General features: G+C 41.8%; 1 protein-coding gene across 1 annotated transcript in view; it reads right to left on the reverse strand.

The window, feature by feature from the left end:
• Positions 1–19,579: 19,579 nt before the first annotated feature.
• The window catches only part of SLC35E3 (solute carrier family 35 member E3), a gene marked incomplete at its 5' end in the record, with an annotated part of 6,464 nt that continues 680 nt past the window's right edge, over positions 19,580–25,363 (reverse strand). The window contains 3 exons of the mRNA XM_019470462.1: positions 19,580–22,095; positions 22,567–22,649; positions 23,611–23,769. Of these exons, the coding sequence (XP_019326007.1) occupies positions 21,909–22,095; positions 22,567–22,649; positions 23,611–23,769 (429 nt within the window). The remainder of the gene's footprint in view (positions 22,096–22,566; positions 22,650–23,610; positions 23,770–25,363) is intronic.

Genomic DNA, 25,363 nt, shown 5'->3' on the forward strand with positions numbered 1-25,363 from the left:
GCGGCGGCGGCGGCCGGAACAGAAAAGCGGTACCCGGGATGAGGGACAAACTGAGCGAAGGCCTGGCAGCAGCAGGCGCTGCGAGACCCGCGCCGGGGGGCTGTGGGGAGCAGGAGGCTCGGGCTGTGCTCTGCCGGCGGCTTTTTCTTTTCTCGTCTGCGTCCTTGCTCTTGTCTATCCCTTTTATCCCGTCCCGACTGTGGGATTACGGCCACTGCACAAAAAGCAGGAGGCTCGGGCTGTGCTCTGCCGGCGGCTTTTTGTTTTCTCGTCTGCGTCCTTGCTCTTGTCTATCCCTTTTATCCCGTCCCGACTGTGGGATTACGGCCACTGCACAAAAACCGTCTGGCTGTGGTAAACAAAACATGTGGCTTGTGGACGTGAAGCATTGAGGAGACAGAGCTGCAAGAGCAGGGCTTGTTGCTGACAGCGAGCCTAAAAGAATATGAATGTTCCCTACAGATCCTCACTTTACTAGAAATTTAAAAAAATCTTCTGTTGATGTTGAACATCTCTCTGACTTCCTCTCAGACGCATCCGGCAGTTCTGAGGCGCAACCCTGTGGACATGGGGCGAGGCCGTGCAGCCCCCGTCGGTGGCAGCCCTCTGGCCCCCTGCTTCGTGAGCACTGGTTCTGAAACATCAGACCTTGTTTGGGGATAAACAGCCTTAAGACTTCTGATTGGCAACCCTGTACTTCCGTAAATCCAGCTGCAGCATATGTTAGTGATAGAAAACTTCATTATGTCAATTTATTAGGAGGTTAATAAAGGCAGAGACTCTTGCTTACAGTCCACATAAATTCAGGGACGCAATAATAAGTGTTGCTTGCCTGGCTAATAGGGAACTACACCTTCGGATACTAGCTTGATTTGGAATGCTCATTTGTGCCTTTTAAGTTGTTTTTTCACTGATACTTGGGAGAGGAAACTAGGAGAAAACTTTACATCCAAAGAGAATTGGATGCCGTCATATTGTCCTATATTCCTGTCATCTCCCATTCTATAATTTTGAATATCTTTGAAGTGTAGGGTATTTGGAAGTATGTTATTTTGATAGGTGCTTATTAATTGCTACACTTCAACTAGAACTGGTTAGTTTTCAGTCTGACTCCCTTTTCTAATTCTCAGGTTTTTTTGTTGCCCATGGTGACATTTTAAAATTAGATTTGAATAGTGAAAAGATTTCTTAAAGAACATGAGCACTGCAGATAGTGTTTAAAGATATGCTAGAGCAGAGTAAGCATAATGCTAATTTTCCATGACAACTAACTTGTCCAAACAAGCAGTGGATAACTGCCTGGACATGTCCGCTGGCCAAATATAGATTCTCAGCAACCGTGGCACCTTGTAAAAATTCCAGCAATGGTTTAAACCTAGATATTTGTGTAATGACGGATTTTCAAGACGAGCTTGTTATCCCTTTAGAGCATAAAGCTCAAGGTCTAGTGAGGGACAGCCGAGAAGCTGCCAGAATTTTGCAAAGCGTGCTCACCTCCTGTTAGCACCGGAGTTTCAAGGCAGACAGAAATCTGGTTTAAGTGGAATGCCCGGCCACCGGCAAAGTCAGATATCTGCTCATTTCCACCCAGCACCCCAATTACTGAGATCCTTAGCTAGAAAGCTTCATCATTAGGAGAAAATTACGTCTATACAAAAATGCAAGAGGATAGAACCGAATGGCTACATTCAGTTGATGTAATACTGAACAGCAGTGTTATTGATGCTCTATCTTGTCCTGTTGTGGCATGAAAACTATTTAATTCCTATACAGAATGCATTTTACTGAACTGAAGCAAAACAAAAATAGAGTGTTTATGTAGTTCTCCCAAAAATATATCACATTATTGAGCCTTGTCTTAAGCACAGTATCATTTTGCTAAGGCTGTGTGGGAATTAAGGTGCTTTTTAAATTAGCAATAAATTTTCTACAGTCCAAGACTTACCAAACTGGAACTATGACTTTCTTTTTCCACTTCTCAACCAATAAGCGTCTTGTGACCAATGACTTTGAGATTAAATTGGGATTCTTTAAATAATAACTTCCCTTAGCGACTCATCAACTGCTAAGGATAAAAAAAAGACCCAACAGGTTCTGTCTAGAATTTTTATCAGTCTTCAAGGACAATCTTACCTCTTTTCTCAGACAGACTAATCTCAAGTAAGGGGAGGCTGTGAGTAGGTAAAACACGCTGTCTGTGCTTGCTTAGGGAGATAGGGGGATATTTTCTGACACGCAGTGCTGCACCACTTCTGTTTTCACTAGTTTCTCACTAATACAGCACATGCTGTGTCTTCAACATACATAATCATTTTCTTATGCTTGATAATTCTGGACAAATATAATTAAAAAGTTTTACTTGAAGGGTGAGTAATAAGCTTGTATAGTTATGAGAGCTGACTTCGCCACTAATTCAAGGTCCTGAAAAGAAAAGGAGACATCAGTAAGACCCCACCTGTGTATTTTATTTATCATGCTCAGATCAGATCTGGAGCAGATGTAGCCCAAGTGCCTTAACTGGAGATACCCACTTTACATTGTGGTTAACTAACATGCACATGCTGTGTCTTCAACATACATAATCATTTTCTTATGCTTGATAATTCTGGACAAATATAATTAAAAAGTTTTACTTGAAGGGTGAGTAATAAGCTTGTATAGTTATGAGAGCTGACTTCGCCACTAATTCAAGGTCCTAAAAAGAAAAGGAGACATCGCTACAGTAAGACCCCACCTGTGTATTTTATTTATCATGCTCAGAAAATATCTGGAGCAGATGTAGCCCAAGTGCCTTAACTGGAGATACCCACTTTACATTGTGGTTAACTAACATGGTATGATGTTTTTAATATAAATTCAGATTCTAACTGTAGACATTTCATTGTTTAATGCTTGGAAGCTGAATTCTTTCATGAGATGGATCTAGTCTACCTATAGGTGTCTGTGCCAGAGGAGAGATGGGTCGCTGTGCTGCGGGGTGCCCAACTCAAGTGAACGGATGGACCGTTAAAGACTTCCATTTCAGATTTTTGTTCCTCACCGTAATTCTTTTTTTTTTTTTTTTCCCCAGCATATCCTGCTTACCCTTTCCTGGCTGCTGCCTAGTCAGCATCCAGCACTTACATGAAATGATCCGAAGTTCCCAGATGCTGATCGGAGGCATGGGTGGCCAGGGTTTGTCAGGTCTCATCTCTGACCCGTTTGCTGCTTCTTGGCTATCAGATGAGTTAACCTCACGTGCTGTCTATCAATTGCTCCCGGACAAAAAAAAAAATAGAATTCAAAAAAAGCCTCTGGGGCCTTACACTGTGCTGATATGTCCTTTCCGAAGCCTTAGACTGCATCTCTATTAGTGTGACACAACGCTGTGATCAGTCATGTGCTGCAGATTGTCAGGCATGGCAAGATAAAAGGATGGAAAAAAGATGCTGAAATGCAGCTGGGGCATGTGTGGCTTAACGGGGCTTTCTGCCAGGCCTGTCTGCTGCAGCCATGACCCCACATGCCAGACAGTCTGTCAGTACACTTCTGTACAAATACAAGAGAAAGAATTTTGTTGTTTTCTTGACATTCCTGTTTTGTTGTGTAAGAAAAAGCATGTTGGTAAGAAATCCTCATACCAGTAATAGCATATTTGGTTCAGAGAACTTACACTTCATGAGCTAAGACCTATCCCAGTGGAGAGGTCTGTCAGTACCTACAGTACCACCACCGGAAATGTCTTACTATAAATGACACCCATATTCTACTAAATGAAAAAGGGACGCAGCCTTCCTGGGGGCAATTTTGAACGGACAGTAATGACAGGCAGGAGTCAAGAGCAAGGCTCGTAGCAGCGGTGGGAACCCAAAGACCACACGGGATGCTGTCGCAGCTACTTAACAGGGAACACTAAGCTGTGCTTTGCTGTTAAACTTGTGTTTTTCTGGTGCACAGGAGCTGTGTTTTTGAGCTGCCCAGGGCTGCACTGCCCTTTCCAACAATCCCAGCTGCTCTGTGGGCTGGGTGGCACGGCAGGCATTCTGCAGCTTCACCTACATCTGCACCCTGGGCTTAAATATCTGCAGTATTTTATGGGTGGTTTGGATATGAGATGGGTGGTTTCCTACATTTCTGTAACTTCAGATTCAACCTTGTTTATTTTGAAAAATGTAAAATGACTTCAGGTGGACTGGCAAAGATGGCCTCAAACAAAATGTTTTTCTAGCAGCCGTTCACAAGCTCTTACCTCCCTCCTGCAGGGACTCAGTTCAGGTGTGCCCTGCTCTTGCGAGCGTTAAGTACAAGCTTCTTCAAAACCACCCGAAGCTGGAACAATCCCACATCAGAAGACAGAAGTTCTGCTTTTGTTTAGTTGGTGTACACATTCCTTCATACATCTGGGAGACATTGGTAGCCTGTCTGCCCAAATGTGATTCCTATTTGGTAGCAGCTCAGTCATCCACAAGCAAAATTAAACAACACAATAGTGCACGCCTTCTGAAGGGAGGCCAACTGGCAAAAATATAAAACAGCTATCTTGAACTTCTGCTTAGGAGTGCTCAGTATCTAACACAGAATGAAAGGTTTGGGTGTTTTTTTTCCCCTCTAGTTTTCTGTTTACTCCTCACTTTTGGAGCTCATGGAGCAATTCTAAAGAACCAATGGAAAATGTCCATTGGAAAAGGGAAAAATGTCAGGAAAAGGCTCTTCTTACTCTCAGTAGTTTCGGTTAGGAACATCACTGAGTGAAGAAACGTGTTTTTCTTCTACTCTTGTTAAGCATGGGTGAAGTATGTGGCTAGACTGTGACCATTTCCTGCTTTGCTAATCTGTAGCTGTGAAAATTAAATAATCCAGTGATCTCTCCTTCTGTAGGAGTACTTGATTGCATGTAATTAGATCAGAGAAAGCCTCAGTTTAGCAATAGTCATCTGCCTTGTTTAAGCAAACTAGGATGACCACAGGTCAGTTTAGAACTGTTCTATTAATTCAGTGTTCATTTGTCATTCAAATGTACTATTCAGTCCAGCACAAACCACATTTCTGTTCAAGGGAGTGACCCAGAAGGGTGTGTGCACAGGCTAATAGGACTCATGTAGAAGACTGAGATGTCTTTCAGAAGCTCCTGAGAAAACACTGAAATGGATTCAGGGACAACCTAGATCTAGGAGAGGCTGAGGGCAAACGCAGCATGCAATCCAAATCCTGTCCGGGATGCCACACATGGACAGAACTACAGTTGCTGATGAGGTCAGGCCTGAAAGTACTGTTAAAGTCAGGCTGCAGTTTGGGTTAGAGGAGGGGAAGACAAAAGGTTTATTTTAACTGTCTGGCTGTTATTTGAACTGTTTGTTACTAACAACAAAACGCAGCAGGGTGTTATATTACACAAGCAGCTACTTAACTCAGACCCATTCTATGCATCTGATCATGTACCTCCTAGAATTGTCCCAGCCTTGCGAACCCATTTGTCCATATCTCCCCTGCATGCTCCCAGCTCCTATGCTTGCTTTCTAGCTGCCTGCTATACAAGGAATAATATCCTTTATTTTAGACCACAAAGTTGCTATACCATCCTCCATTGCAGACATTCTTGTGGTCTGCTCCACAATTTAATATTGGTTGATGTAACCTTATTGACCGGTGTATGATTTTACTTGACGCAGAAAGAGCTATCCATTCCTGAAAAACGCCTCAGCACTCTCCTTTGGCTAATATAATTGGTTTTGCTTGTGAATTACAGTCACCTTTCTGCTGGTATCAAATGGCTCTCTATTTTTGAGAGCATAGCTTTGCCAATACAGCTTTTAACATACAGCTTGCGGCGCGTACAGTTAAACAATAATGCCAATAGCCAGACAAGTAGTTTGGAGCATTTACTAGAGGCATTACTAGTGTCTGGGGTAGCCTCGACTTGAAACCTTGAAGGTTAATTTGAGTAGTTCCCCTCCAAGAGTCCCTTGCCATCACAAACAGGGCTATGTTATCCATCTTGGACGTATATTCCAAAGCCCATTTTGGAAGTGGATTTGCCGAGGAGAGGAGTTTCCTTGAGATCAAATCTCCCCCAAATCAGGCATGGATTTATATACCTCCTGAAATAAACTGCTGTACCTTGCTAAGTCACCCTTCTGAAGAGACGCATTGCTTTCCTGGCTACCCAGTCTACATTTTTTCCTTATTTATATGCCCTCTCTTGATTCAGGTGGATCCTGATCAAATGTCACCTCACCATCTAATTGCTAGCATGCAAGTACTTGTTGCCAAGCAAGAAGAGAAGTTTTTTTTTTATAGTGGCCAGTTGCCTGCCTGTGAATTAGTACTTGTTTAAACACAAACATGAAACAACAGCATCTACGTAAGGAATGCATTTATGCCACTGAAACAGAAATCCTGAATGACAGTCAGCAAATCAACCCGAACTCCACTTGAGACCCAAACTAAGAAGAGGACTGAATCCATGGGCTCCTAATAGTGAGTTTGTGTGCACTGCATTGCTTGCTTTGTGAACAAGCAAACCCAAATCACTGTGTAACTTTATGTCCAGACAGTGATTATTCAGGCCTCTTGCCCTTTCCACTTCAAAATGGTGGCTGTATTTGGTCTGACTGAAAGACTGTCTTATGGGAAAGACACAGAAGAAAAAGGCAGGTTTTCTAGATCAAGAACCAGTGCATATACGTACAAGAATGACAGGCTGGCAGAGTAGAAAATAAATTCACCGATAAATCCCAGACAGCTACAAACTTGTACCAAGTTTTCCTTTTACCTAGCTGGCAAAGCAGTCTGTGAGACAGTGCTTTACATCTCAAGCATATTGAGCTTTACACAGAAAACAGTCTATACTGGAGAGGCAGTCATCTTGAAGCATGTGGTCTTGTGATCCTTTAAGTTTGCATAGCATAATTTATATGCAGTAAAGTTGTTTCTTTAATTATTTATATGTTTCCAGTGGTATATTAGTGTTGTGATTTAAAAAAGATCTGAAGGGAAGGAGATTTACACATGACATATACAGAGGTTCTTCTTTAACTGCTCTAACATCCAGACAGCCTCATTATGATATAGTTGTAGTGGGCCACACATACTTTCATCTTGAGTGATCTTTTCCCAGATTTCTTCTTCTAGCAGTAGTTGGAATTGGAGGCTTTAAATTTCTGAAATATGTCAGAACTTGCATCCTTCATTTCTATTTATGGCTGATTGTGTGATTTATTTCCTCCAGTCCACATGTATAGCTCTTCTGTACTTGCATCTCCACAAAGAACATAACTAGTCATCTTGCTCTCCCTTGGCAATAACCTGACAGGATTGTCAAAGTACCTTATCAATATGACATAATCATATTAATGAATGTTAAGGATGTGATAAATGCTGTTTATTCACTGATGTTCTTAATGGCCCTGTTTGACCTGTTCCTTCCATTGATCCTCAAGGATTGTCCCTTGCTCTCACAAAGGCTACCTAAAACATGGAAAGCAGCTGTTTAGCCTCAGCATTTAGGCTCCATCTGTGCATCAGTTGTATCAATTTCCCATTCTGCAGCTACTCACAGTTCATCTACAGCTCCTTTTTCCTATTCAAATGTCTAGTAAGAAAGGGCTGGGAAAGTAGGGACTAAACCTCATCTCCCAGAGTTAATGGACTACTACTGTGAAGGGAGACCAAAGCAGGAAATATTTCTGTGCTGTAACAGAACAGGCAAATGACCCTAAAGATCTTGGGGATCTAAAGATCTTTGCAAAAATTATTTGTCCTTCAATGGCAATCTACCGTAGAGAAAACCCTTTTTCTGTGGAAGATTATAAGACCAGGTGCAAGGGGTTAAGCATAGGCACCCAGACTCTTCCAAAGGCCTGGACAACTTTAGGGAACTGAGCTGGCTAAGAAGATAGCCAGGTGTTCCTGGGAGGAGTTCTGTGACACACAGACATGCAGTGGGCAGTTCTGCTGCAACAGCCTTGATGATTAATCTGCTTGTGCCAAGCTGGGTGCCAAGGCCCTGGAACACGACAGTCACAGAAATCAAGGGGAAAGCTCTCATACATGTTTTCCCCCTGTAGCAAGGGGAAAGCCCTCATACATGTTTTCCACTCTCACAGCTGCAGTGAGAAACGCTAGGAAAGTGGGATTTTGGCATTTAGGAGTTCAGGTGCCAGACACTGGTTGGGATGACCAGCACTGTCTTGAGCTTCTTTTTTACATTCACCTCTGAATTTCTCCCCTTTGCCCCATATGGTGTTTTTCTCCCAGTACTTCCATATTCTTTGTCTCCTTCTCCCCTCTATGTCACTGCTGCTTTTCGGATTTTGTTAATATTTCCACAGTATATTTAATATATATACTCTCTAGACATATAAAAAATAGTTTCATACAAAGAGCTTGCAAACTATTCTGCAGATACTCTTATGTGTCCTAATTTTTGGTAATTACATGTGAAAATGTTTGTAGAATTGGATCAATAAAGCAGCATATAGCAAGAGGGTTTACTCCTATTTTAAAGTGTTTTAATATCCATATATTTCATACCCTGCCTTTCTTCTTTTATTGTAGAGTTTTAGTTCTTCATAGCTTCCACCTGAAAGCCACCTGATACTGGTTTCCAGTATGTGACATTTTTTAGCCTGAGGAGGACTCTAATGGGTCCAGCTGCACTAGAGAAACTTGAACAAGACAGGTGGTTCTTGTACGTGGCTTGTTTTTGTTACCAGATTTGGGTTTTTTTTGATTAAATATGAAACAGGAAAAGCAAGGGGAATCCCCTACCCCAGCTGCCCTACAAATTGAAACCTCTTTCTAAGTACTGGTGGGCAATACAGCTCAGGATAACATCCACAGTCTTTATCAGGAAGGCAAGGTTTGGAGACAGAGAGAGGAAGTATTAATCCAAAGGGTATATGAATTTTTGAAGGATGCCTGTGCCACTGAGCTTGTTTTTGTGCCACCTCCCCGGCTCCATTAGCTGGCGTGACAGACATTACCTCCCTTTACAAGCCTTCAGGCTCAGACCACGCTGGCTTTGTAAGGAGGTTTGTTAGTGAAGGTTTATTGGTGATTGTGCCATCTGGTGGAGAAAAGGGTTTTTTCCATCTACAGCACGCAAAGAAAGGCTCTTGGAAATAAATGGAGAAAACTTGCATAAACCCATTGATGCCACTGGAAAAGCAGGACACAAACTAAACGCTGACTGCAGATGAAGAAGCCATGCAAACTGTTGTTCTGTGCTTTGTTTGGTTTCATTGAAGTATTAGTATCTCAGTTATCTCTTGCCTCCAGAGAAAGCAAGTGCATGGACTTTTTGGCATTCCTTCATTCAGCTGGTTTCACAGGGTCCGTCTTAGCATCTTAGTTTAGATCACCCCTGTCATTTAAAATTAATCTTTTTAGCTGTGGTAGCTTTGATTCTGTGCATTTTTCTTGGCAGTTTCTTCTGCCTTTCTTTGTGTACCTGGAGAGATATGCAGGCACTGGGCTTTGACTTCTGACCTCCCTTACTTAACACCATGTTGTTCAGATATGAGCCAAGGCCAGAGGAGACACAGCATGGTAGAACACTTTGAGAGAAATACACAATGGTAGTGTTCCTCACAAGGGAAAAACCCCAAATCCACCGTTGTGAGTCCGTAAGATATTTCTGCATCATGACTTGGCTGTCAGGAGACAGGCTGCAGTTTCCTCACATAAATAAAACAAGCCTCACACAAACATATCCAGAAATGCAGTGCAGTGAGATATTTGAGAGCACAGGTCTTCTGGCTTTCAGCACCAAAATACAAAGTTTCAAGAAGATTCATGAGAACACTTGTGTTCCCCAATATCTACTGAAGAAGGTCTGGTAGAATACAGACCATCCCTTTTGGCAGATAATTGCCTATCCTGATTGTTAACTCATTCAATGCAGGAGATGCCACAATAGCTAATTTCCTCTTTCTTACGGGATGGGATGTAGGTAAAGCTACAGAGAATGATTGACTTGGGCCTGTCTTACCCTCTTCCTGATCCCTAATCAGCCACATTACCTACCATACCTGCTCTGCTCAAAGAAACCTATCAGTTGTGGGGCTTACTCAGCTGCAGAGCCACGCTAAAATGGTTGTGTTTAATAGTGAGATAGTGAAGTTTCAACACGCATTTCTTTGGTAGGCACGCTACTTCACCGAGATCTGTTCCCATCCACCTCTTCCATCCTCTTGCTGCCCCTTCTGTTATACTGGCACAGATGTTTGTGCATCTATGGCATAAAGTGGATAAAGTGATGTGGCATACCTGAGAAATAGTGCGTTTTTTCCGCAGGTTACTTTTCAGCCTGATCAGTTCCCTGAGGTAATCCTGAGTAGCTACACAGTGGCTGGGCCAGGACATCGCTGGAATGATGGCAGACAGGTAGGCAGGGGAAAAGGTGGGATCTGCTTCAGCTAGCTTAGGCAGCAGTACTACTGAAGGTGAAGCTTACAGAAAGCTTGGCTGATTTCAGAGCACACCACTGCAAAAGAGGTGTCACATTCTCCTCCTCGTCTCCTCACTGCTGGCTGCAAGCTCTGATGGTGAGAGCTTTTTTGGAAGCAGTGTGGTGTTGGATTGACTCAGCCACCTTGCATGGTTAGGTGATGCAGCTGAGCCCATCAAATATCTCACTGAAAGAATGTCCCGAGCCCATCTAATGCCCTGTTGAAACAATGGCCTTGCCAGGACCTGTGCACTCCCAGCCAAGTATTTTTTTGAGCTGGCTTTGGCGTATCTGACCACAGATTTAACTGATTCAACAGCAGGATATTTACTCTTATTTGCTGCTAGTATGTCAGCTTGCTTTATCATGCAGTCACATGAACACAAGAGACATCACAAGGAAAGCAGCAGGAAGACACAGCTGCAAGCCGAGAATTGGAGATGGAAATGGGGAAATAACCTCTTCTGAAGGCAGGGCACCATTCTGTGGTCTTTCCCTTATCATCTAACCGCACCTTGAATGTCCTGCCGTTATCCTGTAGTATCAGTCACCTGGGTTGATAAGCCCCTGCAGTATCTCCTGTGATAGAACTGGGTCCAAATTCCCAGAAGTTTCCCTCAGGTGTTGCTTAGGGAGAAGTAAAGAGTACATGTTACCACTGATAATTACTTTAGCTAGCGCTAGCCAGTTTTTCCTGTGTTGCAAAGGAGCTGAAAGCTTTCTTTGCAAGATGAGTTGGGTTGATTGTACCATTGAAGACACTTCTGATGGTAATTTGCAGGCCGTTCTGTTTTATAGCTCATTTGCTCTGTACTTCAAGCTGAGCCTGTTCTCTTCCATGAAAGCTTCCTTGGAAATGTACATCTTGACATCTGTAGAGAGCATGTCTCAGCTGTGTATTTTGCATTCCACTCATGCAGATATTAAGGGAATTTCCTTTGTGATAGCAAATACACACATTTTACTGTGGCAACTTTTTATTTTTGATAAAAGACTGAGAAGTGAGACCCTCTTTCATTTTGTGGTTAATCTTTCCATCACTTTCAAAGATTTTTCCCCACACACTTCCAAAATTATGATCTTGATATTTCTTTGTCTACTAGCAGGCATGATTTGCTGTTGTTATTACAGCTTTGATCAAGCAGCTGTAGCAAATAAAGTTGCTCCAGCTCAAGACATCACTTCCCTCTGCTGTTGACTGTACCTTCTTAGCAAAAGTTACTGCCCTTGCAACACAGTAAGTCAGAGGGATCGCTACCCACATCTCGGTGGGATCAGTTCACAGTCTGGCATGTTAAACTGTTAACTGAAGTGACTGCATTCAAGGGAGACCACAGCATGGGCCCACATTCCTCTTTGCTGACACAGATGGGAAAGGACAATCGTCTCTGGAAGAGAAGCCACAAGTAGCTGGGGAGCAGTACTGTCTCACATCACTGTCAGCGTGTGCACATGGAGTAAGAGTTAAGAGTCATTTTGGTTCATGCAGCCATACAATTATTTTATGCAAGACCAAAAACATGACTGCAGTAAAACTAAGGAAACTTTATGGTTTTATCTATGCTTTATATATGCATATCAGCTCCCCACTTTTACTAGGTTTTGGTTCCATTTTTCAATGCAAGCCTCTTTTCAAGCAATGCCTCTTTAGAGCCCAATGTCTCTGACTTTTTCTTATGCTACAACCCAATCCTGTCAAGCCACTTTTGCAGAAAAGTCTTTCCAGAAGTTTGTTTCATGTCAGTCATTCCTAGCCCCAAAATGTTAAATCCCATTAGTCAATAAGGATGTCACATCCTAAAATAATTTCTTTAGATATCTTCGTATGCATTGATTTACATCCATTTTTAAAGGGAAACTCTGGAGATCAGCGTCTGCTTATCTTACTTTTAAACTCAATGAAAACACTGAGAGTACTTAACTACAAGATATTTAAATCCTGGCTTGCTTAGGGACAAGTAACTGATTAGAAAATTAACCAGCCTTTAAAAATAATATCCCAATGAATTCTGATTTGTGTGACACCCTGTGAATTATTATAGGCTCTCAAATGAGTAAAGCTGTCTTCACGGAAGCAGGAACAGCTGATGTAGCACAGACTGGTTCAGCTAAACGGAGCACGCTGAAAAGTAGGACCAACCTACAGACCTTCCAAAGATCTTCCCCTTATACAGGGGACAAGAATAGAGAGTTGCCAGTCCACGGGAGGCTGCAGAGGGAGGGAACGCGCCACGCAAGACAGCTGTCTTCACGGAAGCAGAAACAGCTGATGTAGCACAGACTGGTTCAGCTAAATGGAGCATGCTGAAAAGTAGGACCAACGTACAGACCTTCCAAAGATCTTCCCCTTATACAGGGGACAAGAATAGAGAGTTGCCAGTCCACGGGAGGCTGCAGAGGCAGGCAACGAGCCACTGAGGCTCAGAGCCAGCCAGTCTCCCAAAGACTTCAAGACCACTTATAGGCACATAAATATGTTGTGGAGTGCTTGAGAAACTCTTTGAGGGCTTCTGGCTGGGAGGTTAGTAGCTGTACATGAAAATAGGGCTTTCTCACCATTTCGTTTGTGTGTGAAACCTTCTCCTTCAAAACGTGCCTTCTGAGGCTGGGCATGTGGACATTACATCTGAACTACTGAAAGAGGTGCCTCCCACCCTGCCCTGCTTCCCTCAATCCTGTTTCTAGCTGTGTGGTGTCACTCTTGTCACTTGTCCCAGCACTGAAACTTGCCTGCCTGCACAGTAAGGCAATTGACTTGCTGTCTGAACCAGTCATGGCTATTCGGCCTAGCAGAGAGTCAGATGAATCTCCCAGCTCAGACAGATCAAGGGGCAGAAGCAAGTATCCAAGCCGTGTTCATGGGGAGGAGCAGGACATAGAATCACAGAATGATAAGGTTTAGAAGGGACCTTTAAAGGTCATCTAGTCCAACCGCCCTGCAATGAGCAGGGACATCTTCAACTAGATCAGGTTGCTCAGAGCCCCGTCCAACCTGACCTTGAATGTTTCCAGGGATGGGGCATTTACCATCTCTCTGGGCAACCTGTGCCAGTGTTTCACCGCTGTAAGGGACGAGGCTCACATGACTGTGCTGTAAGCACAGACAATGCCCCAGGGAAAGCTCCAGAAGCCAGCCACGGGGAGGGGCCCGGTGTCACTCTCCTTGACTGACTAATGTCTCAACCACTCCTGGAGCTGGGGGGAGAGAAGACTCTAGAAACCTTGGGCTGGAGCCAATAAATAGGGGCGCACGTGAGCCTCCTTGGGGACACTCTCCCCACTGACACCCCCTGTTGGCAGGTCTGACGCTGGATCCAGGATTGGTGATTTCTTTATCTCTCTCTCTACCTCTCTCCTGCTGCCCAGCTCTCTCTTTCTCTTTCTCTCTCCTCCTTCTCCTTCTTGCTCTCTGTTTTTGATGTTGTTAAGTATTACAAGGCCTACCTCAACTCCTCACAAAGCCGCTTAGCTTGTGTTATATGTTAAGACATAGAGGGTTGATGCTTATAGAAGCGTTTGTGCCATTAAAGTTGGAGTTTGTTTTTGGACCTTGAGTGTTATTTCACCCCTTCTTCCCGCAGGGGCGTGACAACCACCCTCAGCGTAAAAAATTTCTTCCATGTGCCTTTAAGCAGTAACGTGCCATTCCACTGACTCTGCCATCTCATATAACATGTGCTAAGAGCATGTCTTTCACTAGATCTGCTAATTTCTGAAAGTTTCTGATTTTCAAACTACCTGTATTTTAATTTCTCTCTTTGGCATCCAGGATGAGGTTTGAATGACACCCAAGTACAGCTGGTTCTGTAATCTTGCATCTAGTTCTACAAAAACAACTTACTGTGGGTGCTGAGCAACCCGAGCTCAGTGCCATCCTCCCATGTGTCCATCCACTCTGCTGTCGGCTGGACCTCACTGAGAGTGTAGGTTTAGGGGTGTAGAATTAAGGTTTACATGTCCACCCCGACAAAGGCAAAGCTATCCATGAATCAAAATAGCCTTTGTGGGAAAGTTTTGCTTGGGCTTTGTTTGGCAAACAAATCTATGTCTCTCCTTCTTTTTTTCTACCTGTAGACCAAAGTCTTATGCAAACTGCACCTGAAGAAAAGCTGAAGAAATGGGTCTCTGGGGAATGACACTAGCTAAAAAACATTGGTACACTGTTAATACTGATCAGAAGAATCATCGCTCAGAAAAGTGAGATTGTGTGGTTTCAGAAATATCTCATAATTGCCTGAAGGACGTATGACCACCACTGTCGGTTTCTCCTCTCAACTGGATTAACAAATAGGAAACCAGTTTTTGACTAACCACCACAAGAAATGCATTTAACAAGTAAATCACTTTGGATCCCAGAAGACCTTAACATTACCTTTGCACTCCTTCGAGAGAAGCGCTTTATTTCACAACAGCTGATGCTGTAAAATACGAGCAGCTTTTTCCATTCAGCTCAGAGACAGAAACCTGAGTGGAATCAGCATGCGCGCATGTAGATATATGACAAGATCTTAATCTAAGTTTTTAATATGCAACTCCAGAGTATTGTAAAACAAAACTTACTCAGTCACTGCAGTTAGTTACGCAACTGAAAATAAAAGTGCACAAATGGTTTCTTTTTCCCCAGAGTAAGAAGGATTAAAAACACTATGGACAGAGTAAGGAAGCAGAACAAGGACTCAGTTTCCTTGTTAAACAGCATACCTAATTTAGTTGGAGACCAAAAAAATGTCAAACTTGTCAACTATGCAGCTTCATTTCTGGAAATGTCAAGCACATGCCATTCTCCATTAAGTACAATTGAAAGGGAAGAAGTTCACACTGACAAATCTGGCTCTCCTATTCAGATGCCTAATTGTGGAGTTAAACATCTAAACTTAGACCTTATATTTAAAAACCTGCCTAGATGTATACACGCTGTATACTCCTCTCAGTTGTCTCTTAATCCACTTTTTTTTCTTTTAAATACACAACCACCTCTGTTCTGGCATCCCAGTAGCCATGATTACTCCATGTGCTTCACCCGATCAGAACACAGCTTCTTTAAACAAGTTTGTTTCTCAGCCTCTGCTTTGTAAGAAAGTAAAAAATACAACTGTTTTCTGTGCCAAGGTCATTAAAAATTACATTCTTACGCTGTGCTTCAACCAGAGATCTCCTCCCTGCGCTTCCTGGATGTGACACAGCCGTCTACAGTTCTAAAAATAATCCTGCTCTTTTCTGCCACACTGCTAGCCTGCATGTGCATCCTGCATGTGCTAGTTACCCACACGGCTGTGCTGGACTTCTTGGAGCTCCTTAAATATAACCATGTGCCTTTGAATGAAAGGCTTGTATTCATATTCCAGTGAAGCCACTAACAAATCAGAACATATCTTTGCAGTGCTAATCCTCCAGCAACCTTTGGATCATCCCCACTACTTGCTTCTAAAAACATAATTTACTTTCATTACATTGTGTTTAATCTTTCTGTGTCTGTACCTGCCTTTCCATTATAAAGGCAGCGTATTGTGCCTATTAGGTACATGCAACTCCTGAGCTGGCAAATTACTTAATTCAGGTTAACCTGACTCCTCCTGTATTTTACGCAATTTTTTTTTCTGGATTGGAAGGCAGTTAAGGGGCCCTAGGTAAAAGAAGCAACGCTGGGTGTGATCAATATATTTATGTGAGCAGTGAATACGATTTCTGTCTTAATTCCAGAAAATATAGTATAATTATACAGAAAGAGCAGACTGAAACAGGAAAGGGAGCTTTCTTATGCTCCTACTAAAGGGAAATTACAAAGACTAAAATTTGAAAGGATTAGTAACTGCTCTGCAACTAAAACAATGAAAAGGGATTGAATTTCCCCTTTCTTTAGTTCTCGTTGTACCATATATTGTAACTATGACCCTTTGGGCTGGGTTGGATCCCCCACAGCAGGGCTGACTGGATGCTGCAGTTAGATGAGGCGATGGAATATGTTCTACTCCCCAAGGTCCATTAGACCTTTCAGCTACTGGGGGAAGACAGAAGCACTATCCAAATCAGTTAGATGAAAGCAGAAACAGTAACTTCAGGAGACAAGCTCTGTAGGGAGAGGTGATATGTTTTCATTGGACCAACTGATACACTTTTAAAAAAGCAGACCAGCTTTCAGGAACACAAACCCTCCTTAACTAAGCCCAGCACCACTGGGCGAAGGGGAGGTGGAACAATAGCTCCCTTCTCTCAGGAAGGTTAACCATCGCTGCGGGACGAGTCTGGCAAGGATTTTATACTGTCTGAATCCAGCTATTTATTTTTTTGCATGGCATTTATATTTTCAATTTTTATATTATTGATCATCACAAAAGCTAGTTTAAACTAAATTTGTCAACTACTGCAGCACAGCAAGAATTCATACAATTCAGCTCTTGCATTCTTTGCAATACCTGCCTGGAGATAAACCCACACCTCTCCCCACTGCTTAGCACAGGTCTTTTTGGTAACATGTCTCTGTGTCTTAGAATAGGATTTCTCATTATCTAAGATTATATCAGCTCCTGCTGATAGTTTTTCACTTCATGTTCTTAACCTTCTGCAGCTGACATCCCAATCACCTTTGCAGCAACTGAGCTGTCGAATGGAAGGCTGAGACTGTGATCAGAGAGAGAGCACCAGCAGGAAAACAGTGAATTTGTATGGAGCAGAAAGCTGGTGCTTATGTGCATCTACCCATTTACAGCAGTAGAGAAACAGAGTGCGCTGCATCTTTACAGTTAGAAGAGTGAAATTCTTCTGCAAAACGAAACATTATCTTCACTATATATCCAGTCTACCTTTCATTTATTCAACATTCTTTTTTGTTTTCTCATTAAACAGGGAAGTTGGTTTGTGAATGGCTAACATAAACTTTTAAGAGGAAAAAACCCATAACACAAACACACACCTGCAAGTCTGCAATCCAGACTCTATTCTTTCAAAATCCAGGTAAGACACCAACTATGTAATTGGGAGCAAAACAGACATCTTGTGAGGAAAATCTTATTATGAAAGGTGATTTGAGGGATAGTAAGGCCTGCTCTCCGAATTCCCTTAAACTGCAAGCCTCAGGTTTGTTGTTAAAAGCAAGAAGATAAAAAGCTCTCTCACCTATCAGAGCGAGTTGTCTTTTTCCCTTCCTAAGCACGTTGGTGAATTTCAGGCTGAATGTTTCTAAATCACTGCTAAAGACATTAACAGTATGTCAGTGTTTAGTAGCAGGGTATTGCTCAAGAGCCAGCCCCTTCTCGGCAGCCCAACTGTATAAATATATACAGTCAGTTATGAAATCCATCATTACCTCTTGATAGATTTTGCAGAAGACGTGACAAACTAGACATGGGTTAGACATTAGCTGTACCCCAAAATGTTGTGTCCAGAATGAGTGTCCAACACTCTTCTGAATCTCCTATTACATAGGACACTATAAGAATGAGATTTTTACCTTAATACTTAACCGGCATTGACTACCACTAATATTTAAAAAAAAATTTAATAAAAACTATGGGTAGCCCAAACAAGGCTTTAATGTTGCTTTAGCCCCAGGCCATCACTGGGCATTCATTTAATGAGATGAGACAGAGAGAGGATACATTCCTGCTGAATTGCAGCTCTGTCTTGAAGGTAGACTTCCTGCAAGACAAACCTCCTTTTCGTACACGTAACAGCAGCAAACTGCTCTCGTTCAACCTCAAGCCTGAGAGAGTAGCTGTTCACCCATCGACAGAAAAACTCTTCTGGCACAGTGCCCCCAGAGCCTGCAAGAACTTGGCACGTTGTACAAAACCAGATGCAAAATCTGTCAAACAAGTCCTGAGTTACCAAAATTAAAGGTAACACACTCAGTTAAAAGCTTTATATCTCTAAGCGAAGGCATACTTCCTGTTCCTTTGGGGAAAATGAGAAAAATGCATGTATTTTGTTCTAAAGCGTTTGCAGGGACAAGGCTAGCAAAGATAACTTACCACCAGTCACTCATATTTTAATCAGAATCATCTGGATCTGCTCTAATTTTTAAATGCCACCCTGGTATCTTACGCTAGCTTTTTCACTGGAACTACATCAATGGTAGCTTTTTAAAGTAAAGAATGCTAATATAAGCAGCAAAGCACTTGATGGCTGAAAAGGACCAAGGTCTGTCTTGTTACCACATTTAGTCATATGTAGACTATGAAGTAAAATGAAAAGCAGAAAGTAAACACCGGGGTTTGTACAGTACGGCTCCAGTTGCGACGGCACATGCAGGGTGATGACTACGTATTGTTAAAGATGCCAAGTCTCTAATTTCTCTTTCAGGAAAGCCAAAACTGAATGAAATACATATGATCAACAGGAAAACATATTAAAGTGATATAGTAAAAACTAGAATAAGCAAATTTCCCACCAGGTAAGTATCAGTAATTTTTATCAAGCTCTACTTTTACCTCCGGGTTTAAAAGTTTGGCTAAATAAATTATCACGATGCTTGCAGTAAAACCATCTAAACTGAAAGTCTCTCTTACCCCTTCCTTCTCTTTGTTGTCTTACAATCTCCTGAAGGAAGATTCAGTCCCCCCAACATAAAACTCAACATATACTTGCCTGTGAAGGAAGGAGTTGGCTGGTGCCAGAGTTACCCTACTCTGGCATCGTAGCAGTTAACTTCGTTTTGCTCCTGCCCTCCCTCCTCAGTACCAACGGGACTTCTCTGCTAAGGGGTGGGGGAAGAGGTCTGAGCGGTGAGGGAAGCATGCATAGTTTTAGCATAGGGGAAAGGTGAGACCAAGGAACCTCGGCACTGGAGACCTTCATGCAGGACAGAGAAGGAAACGGAGAACATGCAGAGAATGGAGCATTCAGGAAGGACTTAGGTGGGGGAAAGAGACAGGGGTGAAGGAAAGCACACAGGCAGTTTGTCAGTGGGCAAGTGTGTGCATACGTACATGTGAGTCCCTGTATTTGCCCAGGGGAGTGGAGGCATGCAGTCTCCCTCATTTGTGTCATGAGTTCAGCCCCTAAACATGCGAACTCCTTGAAATATTTATATAGACAGAAATCCAAGTGGCACCATTTTGTCTTATGCACACCCTCAAAGTGTACGCAATTCAAGCAGAAGATGAAAAAATACAAGAAGAACTGTTCTCCCCTGCAATAAACAGATACCAGTCAAGAGATTAAAAATTTATTCCCACCCTACACGTGGTATCCAAAGAAACAATACATACAAAGATCTACTTATCCCACGATTACACAAGCCTCCTAGATTTAATATTTTGAACCATATGACAAAGTTCAAGATACTTTACTTGTTAGATACAACAGGTATATCTCAAAGAAGAGTTCTTGAACGCATGAAAAAAAACCCACGTCACTTAAGTGACCTCCACAACTTATACATTCCAGCAACAGACTGTATTTATAATGTATTGTTTTAATGACACTGTTCACTTTCTCTTGCAGATCTGCTCCTCTCCTTAAGGAGTCTTTTGTATTTTCAGACATGGTTCTTTTGTTCATTCTAACACTTTATATTTACATTAGTCTCATCCCAAATATTGTTGTCACACAGGCTTCTAATTCAGTTGTTGTTTTCTAACTGTAAGAGTCTTTGCAGTCTATCTACATTTTAGAAGAACTTGTGCACAGCACAAATTAATGCAAATGGCTTTCTCAGTGTACGTACTGAAGGATATGCATCCAGAGACTGACTGTCTGAACACATCTTTCAGTAGTCCAGGCTGTATTTTTAAACTAATTATAGATTTACAAAAACGTATACAAAACATTATCCTTGGACCAATACAATGTCTAAGACACAGTTGGTAAAGATGTAAAATTTTTCAGGTATTTCCAACTCTGAAATGATACAGAGTATTACGGTGTAAACTTAGGTTGCACAGAGAAATAACTTTCTTAAATCAAGAACTCTGTAACAGAATAAATAATTTACAAGCTTGAGAAGATTCTGCATTGTTTCTTACACAAAGACTTGTTACCTATATTGTAAAAAGCTTAGAGGAACTAAATATCATCTCTGTCGGTAGTTGTAAAACTTAAATACTTGGTTTTGTTCACATAATTCCCCTCTTTAAATCTGCTAGAGGTAGATGAAGATAAAACGAACCCCAAAATGTAAGGATTAAGATACTGCAAATAAATTCTAACCCTGCAAATCTAGCGAACATATGTTCTCACCAGATTTACTGAAAGTAGTTACTTTTTCTTTCTTTTTTTTAAATAGAACAGCCCTCAACTTCTTCCTTCCACGTTGTCAAAATCAGTGCTTGATACTGGCATAAAATAATTTTCAAGGCGTTCCCGAATTAGAGCAGAAGCAAGTCCCACCTCACACTTTTCAGTCGTTCTGATATGTTTCCGGGGACTGCCTGTTGAGGAAACGCTGCTGCCTACCCAGCACTACCCAGACAGCCCCTGGGCCTCCCCCCGAAACAACAGCAGACAAATCTGCAGATCCCACCGAACAGTAACTCTTGGGGAAAGGCGTGGGAGTGAGGGAGGTGGGGTTGAAGGCAGGAGAGAGAACTGGGCAACCTTCACGTCCATTACAGATGGTGACCTTTCTGAAGATTTCTCCAAAAATATTTTTAGCATGGGTGTCTGTGTGCAAAGGCTGCAAAATATTTGGTTATCACCACAAAATCAGCAATTTTATTAGGCTCACGAGTATTTACAAGATCTCATGTAAAGCCTTGGTTTTGGCATAGAGAAAATTATAAAGCAGTAACAGAATTTTCTAAAAGATGAATGACTTCATTAATGTCCCGATGGACCAAAAGAAAAATTTAAGATGAACTGTTTAGATCTGATTTCCTACTTTTCTATAGCTTGGCCTGTGGCTTCAAGTTTTCCAATGTCTCCTCTAGCCTCTCTCCACCTGTAATTTTATCTACTTTCTTCCGCCAAAATCTATCAATGTGTTGAAGCCAAATATACATAGAAAGTATACAAGAAATAGGATTGAGCTTGGCGGCCCTTTTTAAAACTACCGAACAAAGTATGTTTCCTCTTCATCATTCACCAGACAAAAAGGAAGCAGCATCACTACATACCAGAACATCTGCATAAAAGCACCTCCAAGTTTCTTCACAACAGTAATACTGGCATGATCACAAAGACAAGATTCCTTCCTTTCTTTCTTTCTTTCTCTCTCTGTTATAACTGTTGCCATTGTGATGTCATTTGGTATGCCAAAAATATAATTACTTCAGTACAATTTCCACAGCAATTTGTAATGTGCCTTTTTCTCTTTTCAGTTACCATTTAAATTTAATGAAAGTGATAGGACTGACTGAGATGGCAAAACCCCAGCATTTTACATAATTCAGTTCGTTTGGTTTAGTTACAGAATAACAATCCTGGCGGTTAAACTAAAACCATAGATCTAAATGAACGAGGCAATTTTGTGCATTCTAGAATCAATGCATATTTAAATACTTGTTTTTCTTCACAATACTATTAGTCTCCAGAACCCTTTGCTTTATGGACGCTGAACCAATTTACTCTTACTGCTTTCCTGCTCACTAAGCTTGAAGTGGGTGTAAGCTAAAATGCCCAACAATGTGCACAGAATCCCAAGGCCTTGATTAACAGACAGTGGATCCTTAAATAAGAGGCACCCTCCCAGGAGGGTGATGCAGAACTTGAAATGTCCGAACATGTTATACCTAGACATCTGTTAAGGATAATAGCAAATATCAGTATTACTTTTTGTAAAAAGAAACACTTGGGAACTTCATTAATTACATCCGAAGCATGCAACGGTATGTGGCATTGACTTCAACACATGCAACTTCCCTGCATCTCTGCGGCTATGAGAATTAACCTCCATGTAAAGCCTTTCACCCGGTGTACACTACAAACTAACTGACAACGTCAACACTTCCTCATGGTAGCCAAAATGTGGGTAAATATTCTTTGTAGGTATGAAGGTCACGTCAGTAAGTTAACTGCCATATCTATACAAACCCCAAAGAAAGAAATGAAATACACTAAAACATGAACGTGCTTTTCCAGCTTCATCATTTAAGATAAAGCAGGCAGGTTACCGAACAATTTTCCCACAGTAAATCAGCCCAAACGAATGCTAACATAATTCACCTCGAAACAGGAGAAACAACTAATGTTACAAAGGATACGTGACAGGTGACGTATTTCCAATGATCCAGTAAATGGACAAGTTTACCATAAAGGCTATTATCCCAGACAGCAGTACCATTATCTGTGGATTAATGGACACAGTCAGTAATCTGACACGCTTTTGCCATTTGTAGATACATTTCAGGTTATTTAGTTAGTTTCCTTTACTTTCAAATGCAAAGTATCAGGCAAGAAAAAACATATGGAGAACAAAAATAGAAACAGCTTCAAATCAGTACAGACATTGGTGACGTGTACAAGTAGCTTAGGGTATGATGTCCATAAATATATACTGATAGAACCACAAGTCTTTTCTCCTTTACTCTCACTGAACATTCAAGAGTGATTTGGAAAATCTGGCTTCTCATACACATAGAAGTTGTATTTGTTACCTTTGAGACAAAGTCTTATTTATGGTCACACAAAAAAACTATTTTGGAAAAAGATCCGATTTTATTATTGTGAATACTTGCTATTCCATTCATAAACTGCAGCGGTATGAGAAATGACCCATCACTGAGTGGCACAATCAGCAGTGGTAAGAATAAGAATATGCCACTGGCTCCTTTTTGGACAGAAGGATAAAGAGAGAGAAATTACAGCCTTCTTGGTGAAAATAAACTAGCAATTCTAGAGAACAACCAATGTTGGCATCCTTCCACAGAAGAGGAGTTGAGAATGTCAAAAGTGAGCATGCTTATCTCTTTTCTGAGTGGACAGTAAGAGCTGGAACTAGGGCACTTACATATTTTTAATTTAATACACTAGGGGAAGCTTCTGGATTTTGTCAGATTTTCCTGTTGTTCAGATGCCCTCTAAACAGAAACAAGAATAAGGAGGTAAATCAATTGACGGACAGACTCCTCTGGGAGGAAGTGGGGCAGACACAACAAGTTGTTTTTTTTCTCTCGCACATGCCCCTCTCATCTCATCATAGTCAACGATTGCACAAAAATCTCTTTCACAAAGGAACAGATCTTAGTATCAAATTTAACTACATCAATGATGATTATTTATTTAAATAAAGTCAATAAAAGCCTTACCACAGCAGAAAGCGTCCAGGGCCCAAATATTCCCCCTTCTCCAAAGACTGGCTCAAAGAAGGGTATGATGAACAACAACATAGCCGAGGACATTGGTGCCTGATAGTACAGCAACTGCATAGAGTTTACCTGCAACTCATGCTGCTTAGCTCCTACCCACTAAAACCAAAAGAGAAAGCTGTTAAACATGAGGGGAAAGAAAAAAACATAAATGGAAAACGTGAGCAAAAGCAATCTGGCTACTAACACAGAGGGAGTCTCACGTCGACAATACGACATAAATGGACTGTTGAGCACCTTTGCCTAACCAGAGGCCTACACGTTTGTCTCTTGGGAGCACACAAGCCGTAGAGCGCAGTCAGGCGAGGAGGAAAGCGTATGCAGGGGCAGTGAAAACACCCCTAAGTGCCTAAACTTTCCTCTTCTCATAGCCTGGGGGTGAGGTATTATACTTGAGGAAGAGCAAAAAAGTAGCAGAGCTGGGAAGAAAATGCCAGCTTCCTTTTATTCTCAAGACAAATTCCAGACCCTGTCTATGATGGAGCTGAGCACCTTTGCCTAAGCAGACACCTGCTTTTGCTCCTTCTCATTTTCCTCCACACAGAAGCTAACAAAACCAGTAAATGTTTGGGTTTCTTTTGCCAGTTTATTCCAAATTTACTGGATTTCATTTCAGTATTGACTATAATTGACTATAACTTGGATTTTCAATGTAGCATGCTTTAAGAGACAGCATTAGTTATCTATGGATAGGAAGATAGATGCTACAGGCAAAAGGATGCACCTTTGTATCATACTGAAGAGTGATGTTTACATTAATATTTCATAAATCACATTCATCGGTAACGGAGATTCCAGTGTACACAATATAAACTTGCTAAGTTTTTTGAAAAACTACAGGGTAATTTCACTCAGGTACTACCATTTCTCCAGTACACGCACCATCACCTGAAGTTACTGGGCAGCATCTCTCTCCTCCTCCTGCCCCAAATCAGGACAAGAGACCGTTATTTATCCCCTCGCACACTACAGGTCAGAGCGCCTTGCTTCTTTCGGAAGCACAATACATCTCTTCTGAAGAAATTCACATTTAAATTGATGATGACCATCACATCAACATGACAGTGGACTCTAATTTGGGAGGCTTTTACAATCATGGCCGATAATGAACTGGTCGTGAGCTGTTAGTACAATGTTACAGCAGAAAGGGCTAAGGCAGTCCCTAGATGTATCTATTTTTTCACCAATAATCAGCCAGAAAGGTTATACTGTGCCAATATTTGGCATTAGTGCACCCTCCACAAAAACACCTTAGACTGTGTACAGTCGAAATTGAAGAAGGATGCTGATAAAATGTGAATAGCTCAAGGATAAACCATGGGATTAACTGAAGGACGGGAAAATGTCCTTTATAGGGAAAGGTCCAAATACAAGACACTTGCTTCTGCAAGGAGAAAATCTGTGCTCTCTAGAAAAATGGTGTTTTACCGATGAAGTGATCTTCACCCCTTGAAAATACGCTCATGACCACGTTAAAGGTGACACCCCGATTTTTAGCAGCGAGGACGATCAATTCCTTAAACAATTTACCAGGGGTTGCGGTGGATTATCACAATTTGTTGGTTTTTTTTTTGAATAAATAACGGAGTACGGAGGGTTTCCTGGAAGGCAGGGTGCTGTTTAAAGGCGATCTAACCGAGGGACAGCAGGCTGAAGACCAACCACCACAGCGCTCCCGCCCTCCCTCCCCCCC

Source organism: Aptenodytes forsteri, unplaced genomic scaffold (genome assembly GCF_000699145.1).
Source record: "Aptenodytes forsteri isolate BGI_AS27 unplaced genomic scaffold, ASM69914v1 Scaffold366, whole genome shotgun sequence".
NCBI classification, from domain to species: Eukaryota; Metazoa; Chordata; class Aves; order Sphenisciformes; family Spheniscidae; genus Aptenodytes; species Aptenodytes forsteri.